This window comes from Pocillopora verrucosa, chromosome 7, assembly GCF_036669915.1.
Source record: "Pocillopora verrucosa isolate sample1 chromosome 7, ASM3666991v2, whole genome shotgun sequence".
NCBI lineage: Eukaryota > Metazoa > Cnidaria > Anthozoa > Scleractinia > Pocilloporidae > Pocillopora > Pocillopora verrucosa.
The window spans coordinates 21,314,255-21,326,754 of NC_089318.1; the positions used below are offsets into that span (position 1 = coordinate 21,314,255).

The 12,500-nt window shown below is 38.6% G+C and overlaps 3 protein-coding genes and 1 pseudogene across 3 annotated transcripts in view; 2 read left to right on the forward strand and 2 right to left on the reverse strand.

Moving 5' to 3' along the window:
• The window catches only part of LOC131791969 (TNF receptor-associated factor 5), an 11,744-nt gene extending 8,145 nt beyond the window's left edge, over window positions 1-3,599 (forward strand). The window contains 2 exon segments of the mRNA XM_066170280.1: window positions 2,833-2,997; window positions 3,474-3,599. Coding sequence (XP_066026377.1) covers window positions 2,833-2,997; window positions 3,474-3,599 — 291 coding nt within the window.
• On the reverse strand, window positions 196-2,696 carry LOC136282192 (uncharacterized). Its single transcript, XM_066169513.1, has 3 exons — window positions 1,309-2,696; window positions 341-1,230; window positions 196-252 (listed from the first exon to the last, which is right to left on the reverse strand). Exons 1-3 carry the CDS (start codon window positions 2,567-2,569, stop codon window positions 196-198), a joined length of 2,208 nt encoding a protein of 735 aa, XP_066025610.1. The 5' UTR covers window positions 2,570-2,696.
• Window positions 3,600-5,021: 1,422 nt separating the features above from the next.
• LOC136282596 (TNF receptor-associated factor 3-like) lies at window positions 5,022-6,366 on the forward strand (annotated as a pseudogene).
• Window positions 6,367-12,026: 5,660 nt separating this feature from the next.
• The window catches only part of LOC136282597 (TNF receptor-associated factor 4-like), a 5,232-nt gene continuing 4,758 nt past the window's right edge, over window positions 12,027-12,500 (reverse strand). Inside the window, exon 5 of the mRNA XM_066170281.1 lies at window positions 12,027-12,431. Coding sequence (XP_066026378.1) covers window positions 12,027-12,431 — 405 coding nt within the window. The remainder of the gene's footprint in view (window positions 12,432-12,500) is intronic.

Consider the following 12,500-nt stretch of genomic DNA (forward strand, 5'->3'; position numbering starts at 1 on the left):
TGTTGAAGGCATCGGCCATCTCAGGAGGGCCGTAAATAGAGTTACCGTTGCTTTTGATTTCTTTTATGGAACAATTATTAGTTTTCCTCGACATGAGCTCATTTACAATCCTCCATGTCTGGCGCGAGTTGCCTTCGTTTTCATCTAATGCTCTTTTATAAAAGAGCTCTTTTGCTTTTTTGATTTCGTTATTAACTAGGTTGCGGCATTTTTTAAATTGTAGCCAGTCGTTAGCATCCTTAGAACGCGATGCTTTCAATTTAAGAATATCTCTGTCATGCATTCGTTTCTTTAAGTAAGGTGTAATCCAAGGTGACTTTGAGACGCGCGCCCGTTTTACATGAAGTGGGGCATGCTTGTTTACACATTCCAGGAATAGTTGTTTCCATGCAGCCCACATTAAATTAGGATCAGAATAGCTTTCGATGCTACTCCAATCCTCCAATCTAATATATCTCAGGGTAGTATGCTTATTCGTTGTCGATTCAATAGAAACTTTACGAAAAACGTAAACTAAACTGTGATCGCTGATGCCTATATGTGAGACCCCTGAGCAGACGACCCTATCTGGAGTATTTGTAAAAATTAGATCAATTAAAGTACGTGATTTGTCGGTAATTCTAGTATGTTCAGTTATTAACTGGTCAAGGCCGTAAACATCAGCAATATTAGATAAGATATTTGTACTTTTGTCAAACTTAGGTGCGGCCATATTACAATTCAGATCTCCTAAGACGTAATATTCGATATTTTCTGAGTCTAGTTTTCCAATAAGTTCTTCAAATGGTCTAAAAAGATCAATTGAAGAATCAGGGGGTCTATACCAGGTCATAACGGCAAAAGGCCTTGATCTGGGCTTCTTGATTTCGACAGTCAGACTTTCTATTTGTTCACATATTAGATCAGAGCGAACAGAATAATTGATTTCGGAACGAATAAAAAAACAAACACCCCCTCCAGACCTACCGTTAGTAGAGCGATCTCTACGAATAGATTCATAGCCAGAAATATGAATTTCATTATCGCCTATTGTGTCATCCAATTTAGATTCATTTATGGCTAAGATATCGATAGGTCTGTCGGAAAGCAAAATTCTTAGTTCATCAATGTGTACAGAAAGACTATTGATATTTAGCGAGGCCAATTTAAAGCCTCGTTTAGGCGGGAGAAATTGGTGAGAAACGATTGGATTTCCAAGGTCACGATTACGCTCTGAATTGAACAGACGCTCTGAATTGAACAGACGGCCAGTAGGTCAATTACATTCATGTAATTTATTCGCGAAGTTGTTATACATTTTGGCAATACCTGTCTCCCCAAGATGAAGTCCTCCTCTATTTAAGTCCGTTGAGTGAATGTCATCATGGAGTATGAAGTGCCACTGTCGTTGATTGCAGAATTTTCGAAGCCTTTTGTTGACTGCATCAACATCGCCGCTATCTGAGAGGTCCGATCTTGTGACCAGCTCTGATATTATTACTTGTGCGTCCGTGGAGCTTTCAATTTCCCTCGCTAGGTCAACGATGTTATCGGCGATTTCGCTTGGGGATAGTTTTCCAAGGTCGTTAGTACCAGCATGTAAAATGATCTGGTCCGGCTTCTTGTCCAGTGTTGGTTTCACATAATGTGACATATCACTTGTTGTAGCTCCCGCGAAGGACTTTACAACAACCCGGTGGCCGACTTCTTTCCCTAATTGCCACCCTTGTATGTTTCTGATAATTGAGTCGCCAATAATGACGGTGGTCGGCGAGGATCTTTCTTGGTTGTGGTTAAGAGTATTAGAGCTGTTGTGAGAACTCTTGTTTGGCGGCTTTTTCTTGCTCGATTTGCTTTGGTGATTCTTCGTTGTTTTGGAAGATTGAGATTTAGATGATCCATTGTTTTGCTTTGTGTCCGCCTTTGTATCCGACCATTTTGTATCCGACACCTTAGGATCAACCGAAGGCGACTCATTAAAAGCTTCCTTGCTGTCAAGGCGAAAGTTATATAGCTCCTTGCTTAGCAATGATACTACCATCTGCAGGGAATCTCGCTCCTCTTTTGTTTTATCTAGATTTCCCTTCATTAGCTGAAGTTGCTCTCGCAGAGCGCGATTTTCTTCCTGTATCCGTTGTTGATTTTGACATGATTTACAGGTTGACTGTATTTCTCTACTGTCCGTTAATCGAGATCTATACGAGTCTTTGAGTTTGTTTACCTCATTTTCCAAGCGGTCGTATAGATCTTTAAGGGATTTGTAGCCATTGCATGTGTGACTCTGTTGTTCTGGGCTGCTGCTAGTGTCGTCCAGGTTTATAACAGCCGATGGCCGAGGTGACGGTTGGTTGACATTGTGGCGGGGAATTTGAATTTCACCAGATCCTGACAAAATCGACTCCTTGAGTCTTTTAACCAGCTCAGTTTTCCTGCCAGATTTAGAGAGCTTTCTTTTTTCAAGTTCGTCCCTTAGATCTTTCACCTTCAGGGAGTTGACGGACCGTCCATTTAATGCATTCTTGATAGCAGCCATTTCGCTCATTTCAAAGGACGAAGAAAGCGAACCGTATTCGGGTACAGAAGTAGACATATTCTTGTTATTAATCTGATCAGCGACTACCAGAGTTGAGTCAGTATATACTTTACTCAAATCAGGCAAGGAACTGGTCTTAACAAGCCGCGGTCTGGAGATAAAGCGATCAGCCTTCGGAGCTAGGAAAACGTGTCCATCCGCCATATTATGCAAATTCAAATTCTTTGAAGAGACGATGGGCTTGATCATTTTTAACTTCTCAGGAAGAGCAGGGAACCAATACCCAAACATAAGTTGTTTTGGTTTTATTTGTTGAACAGATCCACTAGGAATCTTACTCTCTTCAGCAAGTAGCGTGTGCTAACAAGAACTGTCATGAAAAAGTCCAAAGAGGACATCTTACACGGCACGAAAATAATGTTTGTCCATAGAGTATCCTTCAATGTACATACTGCACGGAGCCCCACCCAGACTACATGATGCAAGTAAGGATTGTAATAGTGGAGGAATCTAAGAGAAATAATACACCTCTTACCGGGAAATCTTAATGTTTCTGTGGAAATAATTGAGACCCTTAGGAAATAGAGTACATAGATGACAAAATATATTTTCAATTTTTAAATCTCAGTGAGGTTATGGCTTTTACGGCTATTGGTTAAAATTTTGGCCACTTAACGGTTAACCCCATTGAGACTCTTTTTCGAGCCCGACTCCCGACGGAAAAGAGACCCTTAGGAAATAGAGTACATAGATGACAAAATATATTTTCAATTTTTAAATCTCAGTGAGGTTATGGCTTTTACGGCTATTGGTTAAAATTTTGGCCACTTAACGGTTAACCCCATTGAGACTCTTTTTCGAGCCCGACTCCCGACGGAAATTGATTGAAAGAAGGAAACATAATAAAATCAAATTTCCGCATTGCTGTGTTTACTTGATTCTTTTTTTTGTTTTTTTGTAGGGCCTTATTAGACAGTGCAGCAAGTTCCCAGTAACTTGTCCAAACAGCTGTGGTCGTTCAATTCCAAGGGATATGGTGAGACTTGCAGCTTTATCTCTGATATACAGTCTGGCCCTGTTTGTTTGAAGGTTGGATAGCGCTATCCGCTGTATAAAACTCTATCCGGCGGATAACGGAATACGTTTTGCTTTTACTTATCTGCTGGATAACGATTTATCCGTTTGATGCCGTCATCCGCCCTCCATACAACTGGGCCCTGAAGTTTGCAGCGAATCGTTTGCTACTAGATGCAGCTTTTATATATGATAGTTTTCTTTTAAACATCAAATTACATCTTTTTACTTGAAAATTTCCTAAGATAATGTAAAACATACAAAATTATGAATCATAAAAACATTTCCGACAGACATACAGGCGTATGCCTCACAGCTATAAAAATTTCTGACTAATGGTTCTTACTGATGCTTGATCAAAATTTTCTTTAATTAGATTCATAATCACAGGCACACAATATTGAAGAGAGAAAAATGTCAAACAGCTCCTTTTTTGCTTTATTTAAAGCCTCTCATGTTATTTCCCCGGTACATCTCATTCTCGATGAAAAACAACAAACCATCTTTACAGGCCGCATTCATTCTTTTTTTCAGCCTGTTCTAGGCTCTCAGTCATTGAAAACCATAAAACGGTGAAGGAGAGTCACATAAATTGTTATGAGAACTTGACCATAATTTCCTGTCCACATGCAGAGAAACGTATATATCTTATGACCTTATATTCCATCGTGGTATGCTTCGTATTTGATAATGTCAAGACGAATTCTGGAAGCTAGTTTTTTGTTAAACAAAATGTTCCCAGCAGCTACGAAGTGAAGCAGACAGTTTCTGGCGGGTAAGGTGGATAAACCAATATCTGCTGCCAATAGCCAATCCCTTCACATTAGTATAGGTAATCAAATGATTTCGAATGCAATTTGGAATAAATAAGTACGAGTAAATTAACAACTACTTATTTATTCCAAATTGCACGAGAAAAATCATGTGATCACGTATTAATAAAATACTTAAAAAATACGAGATAGCTTATCATAATTATGCAGAAGCCAAAAGTACTCGCATCAAATGCAAAAATAGTTTATGCAAACCCGCGTACGATCAAAACAGTGATATACAATAATATTTTCACATCTTTATGGCGCAAAAAAGTTCAAAGTCCGGCTAAACAGTTCAAGGAATCGTTCAGTCTGTGTCCGAATCACTTTCGATGGAATGGAATCGTCGTTTGCGAGGTTTAACCATGTTTGTTTTTTAACTTCAGCGTAGAATCGCTCGAGCGAAGTTGGGTCGGCTCGTAATTTTCCATTTCCTTCGCAATTCACTTTTCCACTTTTTCCAAACAGACAGCCAAAAAGCAGTGCTTTTCACAGTGTTTTCGTTGCTAAGCTGTTTTTCAGCTGCTGTATTATTGTTGCGGTGGAGAAAGAAAACCTACTTAAAACACCATCCATTGTTTCACTCGCAAACCCGAAATTTAAATTTTAAACGTATCCAAATGTTGCGACATCCAGGGCTCGCATTTGATTGGCTATCTGTGAGTATCTTTGATTATTGACGAATCAGAATGTCTGGTTTATTACTTCTTTGCACTGAATTAACCCTCTTCTGCATTAAATTACCTGAAAACTGCATTATCTTAACCAATTACAACTGAGTAATTTTTTCATGTATATTATTAATAAATTAATCTTGCACATTTATGGAGGCATTCATGTATTAAATGACCTTTCTAGTCGAAAGTTGTAGGAAATATAACCAACAGAAAAGATTCTGACGAGTGTGTTGAAGATCACGTGACACCGTTATCAAAAAAAAAGTTAAATCAAATTAGCTTTTTAAGCTAAGGGCTTAGTTAGAGGTATGTATAATTTCTGATAAATGAAGTATAAATTTTCATGTAGGTCCAACGTCATGAGTATCACCTCGAATCAGCAACAAGAATTCATCTTGATTTAGTTTGTATTAAATTACACAACACTGAAGACAAGTTATATAAAACAGAGGATGAGCTGAATAACACAAAAGATAAGTTGAAGAAGACAGAAGAAGAGCTGAATAACACAAAAGATAAGTTGAAGAAGACAGAAGAAGAGCTGAATAACACGAAAGATAAGTTGAAGAAGACAGAAGAAGGGCTGAATAACACGAAAGATAAGTTGAAGAAGACAGAAGAAGGGCTGAATAACACGAAAGATAAATTGAAGAAGACACGAAAGATAAGTTGAAGAAGACAGAAGCTTTGTTAAATGAGACGACTTGAGTTGAAAAATGCCATGGAACTGCTAAACGATGTGTTTCTTTTGCGGATTGACAGTTTGAGCGAGATTTTGAAAGAAGCCGAAAACGGAGGAAAAGATAAAATAAGCAGTGATCCATCCAACAGCAAAACTAAAACAGAATGGTTTGGCTACAAGTTTAAAGTTGATATTTGCCCGAATGGACTTAGAGATAGCAAAAACACTCACCTGTCGGCGTTCATCGTTGTAATGAAAGGTGAATATGATGCGATTTTTCGCTGGCCCTTCAATGAGTAAGTGAAGCTCACATTGATTGATCAACAGGATGATCCACACTAACGGGAAAACGTGACCAGTGAGACGGTTGGGAAAAATATTCCCAACTTTGCAAGGCCCGAGACAGAAGAAAACAAATGAAGAGGTTTCCATCGTTTCATATCTCATTCCAAACTTCATTCGCGGCGCTACATTATGGATGACACACTGTTTCTCCAGGATGAGAGAAACACTCCAATCTTGAAGGTTAAGAAAATTACAGGGTTACATGCTCGATTAAATTTTGACAAATTGCCCAAAGAGTGGACTCTGACAAATCGTTTCTAATTTTCCACGAACATTTGACTCAATTTTTAGTTTATCAATGTTGTTACCTTGTTGGTAACACGAGTTCCGAAATGATTTACATGGAAGATCTTCAGCCGTTTAAACATTCATTATAATTAAAATTTCTCACAGACAGGAAAGTCAAGGACTGTCTTTAACTTGTCATACTGATAAGCTGAAGCTGGACCAAGATCGGGTAAATAACCTCTTTAGCTTAAAGTTGTTGCCCCTTTCCTCTTTCTTTTGCTTCGTTTATTAAGTTATTTATTTACCATGGTATTCATCTATTTATCTATTTATCCTGTTCTGCATGTAGATACATCACATTCATCTCTACTAGTGCAGAATGGCCGAATGGTCGGACATACATAATAATAAGCACCCGTGACGGGCGTTTCAGACAATAAAAAGTTCACTAAAGTGCTTCACGTAGAGATATTACACGACGTACGAGCTTTGATTAAGCGAATTTAATCACCGAATGCAGTGGAACGTAGTGATCATTAATGTATGGCTACTTCCATTTTGTGACCTCTTGACACTCGTTTCCCATAGAGACTTGCAGGTATCCAGTCATTTTCGTACCCAGTCGATAGGATAATTTCCCTGATAAAGCAACAGAAAAAAGGTTCTCTCCCAGGCGATCAGATGTCTAAATGTTGGCTATAAATGCACGGGGGAAATATGAAATAAGTAGATAATGAAAATCTTCACTTTTTCCCGTCTCCTCCTCTCTGAAATAACTGTGGAGGTTTAAACGCGGAGAAGATTGGGTCAGTATAGTTATACCGTAATAGGACGGTGTAGATTACTCGAAACTACAATCCAAGCGGAATTCTCAAATGTGTTTTTATTTGTTGACTAGGTCCATCTGGGATCTTGCCTCTTTCAACTATTAGCGTGTACCAACGAAAAATGTAAAGCAACAGAATAAAGAATTCTTGTACACTTACACGAAAAGAGTAAATATCCTTAGAGAATCCGTCAATGTAAGCACTGTGGTGAGCGGTGGCCAAAGTTCCATGGGCAGTTGGAAAATTTCACAGTCATAGAGCTCGCTAACTTTGAATTAAACACCATTTTTATATGCGTCACACCCATAGCCAGGAAATTTTGACATTTCAATTAAAAGAAACTAGGAACATAGCTACAATCAAAAGGCAATATACCCAATAAAAACTTTTTATGAAATTATGACCTTTAAGGTAACATCTCCATAACTGTACTTACCGCACGAGCCTTCATATAACTGAAAAATTTATGCCCAGAGGGCTTGAGTCCCAAAAGGAAAAGAAAAAGGAAAAGAAAACACAGAGACCGAAGAGCAACCAAATTTATACATTCCTCGCTGCCTTTCTTGGATTCATTTTTGCAGAACCATCTTCAAAAGTGCAGCAAATTTCCAGTTACTTGTCCAAGTAGCTGTGGTCGTTACATTCCCAGAGAAATGGTCAGACTTTCAATGTTAAGGAATGATTTCAATAAATGATAGCCATCGTCAATGCATTCCCCTGTCTTTTTATTTTCTTTCAATTTTAAACATTTCTAAATAAGGCATGTAAATCACAACTTGTCCTATTGAAGATGTAAAGCGCATGTCAAAAGATGTGTTGAATTAATTATCATACCGGTTGCCTCATCAAAATTTGGTGACGAAATAGGGCCAGGCTGGAAGATGGATGATTGTGGTAAACAGCGAAAGAATTGGGCAGCTTTTAAGCAGGCAACCAAATGCCAATTTATGTCTTCTTATACTCCTTCATTTCCGTCTGCTTCCCATTGTTTTTTCTCTGGGCTGGTGTACAAGCGACAGCATTAAAAAAGAAATGTCGATGCATTTAAAGGTAAATGTTGTTCTCAGAGGAGTACTGTTTTGATGTGGTCCACGTTTCTACTCACACTTACTATAATTTTCTGCCCATGAGTACAAATGGGTTGTCAAACAAAGGTAAGACCATTTTATACTAGGGACCCAGAAAAACGCCTTAAAAAGCTTCAAGAATACGTCCAATCAAAGGTTCTATAAAAAGGAAACTGCCAAAATAACAAAGATTTACAAAATTTATTCACGAAGCACAAAGTGCTACTTCCTTATTATAATTCTCGCTAAGATGCGTTTTGTTATTCAGTGTCTGTTAAAATTACCATATAACTTTTCTTGTTGCGAAAGAAGTTTCCCATAGTTAAAAGCAGTGTGAACTGATTAACCCTCTAACTCCCAAGATCTGATTGATAACTTTCTCTACTGGCTACAACTAATTTCCATGTAAATTAGTTACGAGAACTTGGTATTAGATTAAGAAAACAACTTCTGCCTGATAAGGTTTGAGTACCCTCATTACCTGTTTTCTTGGCAATGTATGGATAATTTATGAAGAAGTTACATACATCCACTTCTGGGAGTTAAAAAGTTAAAGCAATTTTGAAAACAGCCAATCCTGAGAAGGAAAGTTGGGTTCTGTCAGTTGATGGATCACAATATTCGCTTCTTCTTCTCCACTCGTGAGTAAAATAAAAGAACACAGATCAGGTCTTTGTAAAAGTATTTATTGTGTTTGCGAGCTAAATGTATTTCTAAAACGTTTTCGCCCTAATAAGCTAAATTATAAAATATCAACGCGTACATTTATCAGACGACAATCAATCCTCTGCGCTGGTATCAGTGCCAACTGAAGGAGAAAAAAAAGAGCAAACACAGTGATCCATTCTACACCGAAACTGAAACAGAAAACACGTGACAGGGTTTTCAATTTTCATATCTCATGAGAAACTTAAGTCGCAGCGCTGCATTGTGGATGACATTTTGTGTTTACAGGTTGAGATTAGATCGCCATCAAATTGATTCCGTGCTTTAGCCTTGACGGCAAAAAATTACAGAGTTAGATTCTAAATTTTACTTTGATAACTGGCTTGCCCACACATGCCCACCGCTGATGAATATATAAGCATGCTCTTCAGAATTTACCTAGTAGAAGAGTGAGAATCAGGGAGAGAGAGATAGTGATCAAACTGTGTTAGAGTCAGGCAACCAGAGTTACCCAAAGTGAAGTGAATTTGGTGTAAGTAATATCTTAAGTTTTTCCATCGTTAAACGACTTTGGAACCGGATAGGAGTGGAATTTAGGGCATGCGCGCTTTCCGACTTTTTACATTCGGGTTTTATCCGTCAAATTATTTCTGTTTAACAAAGGGAACAAACCTTTATTTGGGCAATAGATGGAAGCATACGATAATATCTTATCCCTAACTAAGAAACAACAAGCTTTATGATAAAGGCAATGCAGCAGATAAGGCAATTGTCAAATATATTACATTTGACCTGAGAACGAAACGCTTTCATGAGCCGACTATTTTACTCAAAATGCAGTGCCAGGTTTTACACAGGCTGGATTGTTGCAGCGTAAACAACTGCATCGAAGCTCTTAGTAATTGGCAAAGATTGTGCTGTAGTTTCACCACGAAGCTGATCGGGAAAAGTTAATATTTCATGCGTAAAGCGTCCTAGCTCTTGATTGTTGCTCGCGTGTATAACGGAAATCTTGACGGCAATTTTACGATCTTAGGTATATTGTTTCCAGGCATGAAAATTTAAGATGATGTTGTCGCGTTCCCAGACGCCTGAGACTTACAAAGCAAAGGAGTAATATCTAATTGTACTTTCATTTATCTTCCCCTTTTGAATGCAACGCGATTTGCCGTCAATTCATGCCATCACGTTACGCGACTGTTGGAATTCCTCGCGGATGACAAAAGCTGCATAAAGTAAAGTAGGCATTCGAACCTGAGTAAAGCAACACCGTAGGCTATTAGGAAGTGAACTTGTATTAAGCCTTCGGTTGTCAGATTCCCGAATTTTTTTCCACTTAAGTATTGTAATTCTACCTCTATTAGTGGTCGCCTCAATTGAGCCTTTTTGGGGGGTCGGGGAGGGGGCGATAAAGGTTCTTCCTAAACTACTTTTGTTACAGTGATTGTCATAAAATGTAATATTCCCTTTTTTGCTCAAAGAGGATTTATCTCGATTCAATCTGTAGTACCAGCGATGTTTGCATGACACGATTTTTAAAAGTTGGGAACAGGGAATACCGGTCCATGATAGAAATGCTAACCTCTTCGTAACTGAATTTGAGGTCCGTGCTGAAAAGTAAGGATCGTGGAGCGCGCGGACCGTAGATCGAAGCTTAAAAAACGGGAATCTGTTACTCAAGACAAAGGCCAAGAATACTCAATAAGTATGATATCTATAATATCCCTTCTCTCCGTCTGATGGGTTCGGGAAACGATTTCTAGTCGCACGAAGGGCAGTCAAAGGACTGACGCGCATTGACATGAAAGTAAAATGAGTCGATCCTAGTTTGGTTTTAAAACTGGTTAGCAACAGGGAGAACTCTGGATTCTAGCGGGCCTTGCAAAAGATAAAAATAATTCATGATAACAATTTTAACATATTCGTTTCCGAAAAAGCGTTACACAACTTGAACTCAGTTTAGAACCTTGTCATTTTTACTCAAAGCTTATAACCATGCAATGATATGGTGCACTCTAGGCCTAGCAAAAACTTATTATTTTATATTTTATTATTTTTCCTTATTACAAGTCTATGCAGTCCGGATAGATGAGAAAAAACACTGCGCTTCCAAAACTGTTTGACTAAAAGCAGTCTCGTTTTCTCATCGAAACGACAAAAGCTCAATAATTTCACCCGTAAAAATCACAGCAGTCTTAAAGGAGCTTCATTAAGATCTCATTAAAAGCAAGGAATCGAGTTTTGAAGAGCTAACGGTCGATCATAAGCAATATTTCCATTATTCGCTTGTTGGAAAGTCGGGGTGGACTGGCTTGAACACCACGCGTGTGAACGGGAGGCGCCAGGAGTCTGTACAGGAACTTTACATCGCTCTCTGAGACTGTCTCACTTCTATTTCTTCAGCTCTTAGTACACGCTCTTAAATGCTTTGTCGGTAAGCATGTCTGGGCTTGCAGGACAACTGACCTCGGCAGAGAGAAATTTTTTTTTTAAATGCTGATCAAGATGATCCCACGAGACATTCGAAATGAACGACAAAGTGTTTAACCACGGCCAATCTTCGAGAACTAAAACCTGAACAAAACCTCCCGTTGAGGACTATAAGCAAGGTCAAAAACAAACCCAAACACGACAAGTGATGCCGATTACCGAACGAAAACTAAGTCTTATCACAACGGTCAAGGACGCATCGCTCAAGAGGTAAAAATAAAAGTGAGGTCCTGCACATAACAAAACAAGGCTCCCAAGACTCGCGTAGGGTTTTAAAATTATCTGACAGGCCTTAAAATTTTCCAAACACTCAGTCAAAACATCCCCGATTACAGTGGTTCCCGAACACTTCAATTTCAGTAGTTCATAACGATAAACTAAATTTTCCTTTAAAAAGACTTTTGGTCCAGAAAAAGGTTTTTGTCTCAAAGCACTGTTGCGTGCGAAAACATTGCGCATCAGCCGTTCGCCTGAATTTTGACGTCATCACAATATGGCTCCTCGTAACATACTTAGCACTATTCTTTCTTGGCTTTACTTTCGAAAAGCAACAGTTCCGATCCAAAGCTAGTCTCAGTTAATGTGTCTAATTGTTTTCCTATAAGCCTGAAAAAAGATTGGATCAAAAATCGTAATAAAGAAGTCATTTGTTTTCTTGAATCTCAACTTGAAGAAATAGAGTATCATCCCCAATGTACTTCCTTGATTTGAGTTGTTCGTGGGATATGTAATGTGAATAACCCCACCCTTCGTTCTCTTTTTCCTTGGGCCTACAAAAGTTGGCTGGGCCCGTTTCCGGATTAATCAAATGACAAACGTTTTCCCGTTTGTCTCCACCATCCTGTTGATCGATCAATGTTAGCCGCACTTTCTTGCTAAAGGGCCAAGCTAGTACGGCGTCATATTCACCTTTCATTACAACAATGAATACCGAAAGGTGAGTATTTATGTAAGATCCATGGCCATTGGGATAAATTCCTACTTTCAAATTGTAGCCATAGGTTGCTGTGTGAGGAATCCCACTTTCCACTTTTTCTTTATTTCCGACCTTGGATTGTTTCAACACTTCATTAAAAATTGTGAATCTTCCATAGAAAAGTTCCGTTTTCCCTTTCTA

Coding starts and splice junctions, on each gene's coding strand:
- LOC136282192 (XM_066169513.1), bottom strand. CDS start 2,569: ATGTCTACTTCTGTACCCGAATACGGTTCGCTTTCTTCGTCCTTTGAA. Junction 1,231..1,308: donor ACTTCATCTTGGGGAGACAG/GTATTGCCAAAA, acceptor TGTTCAATTCAG/AGCGTCTGTTCAATTCAGAG. Junction 253..340: donor ACAAGCATGCCCCACTTCAT/GTAAAACGGGCG, acceptor TTAAATTGAAAG/CATCGCGTTCTAAGGATGCT.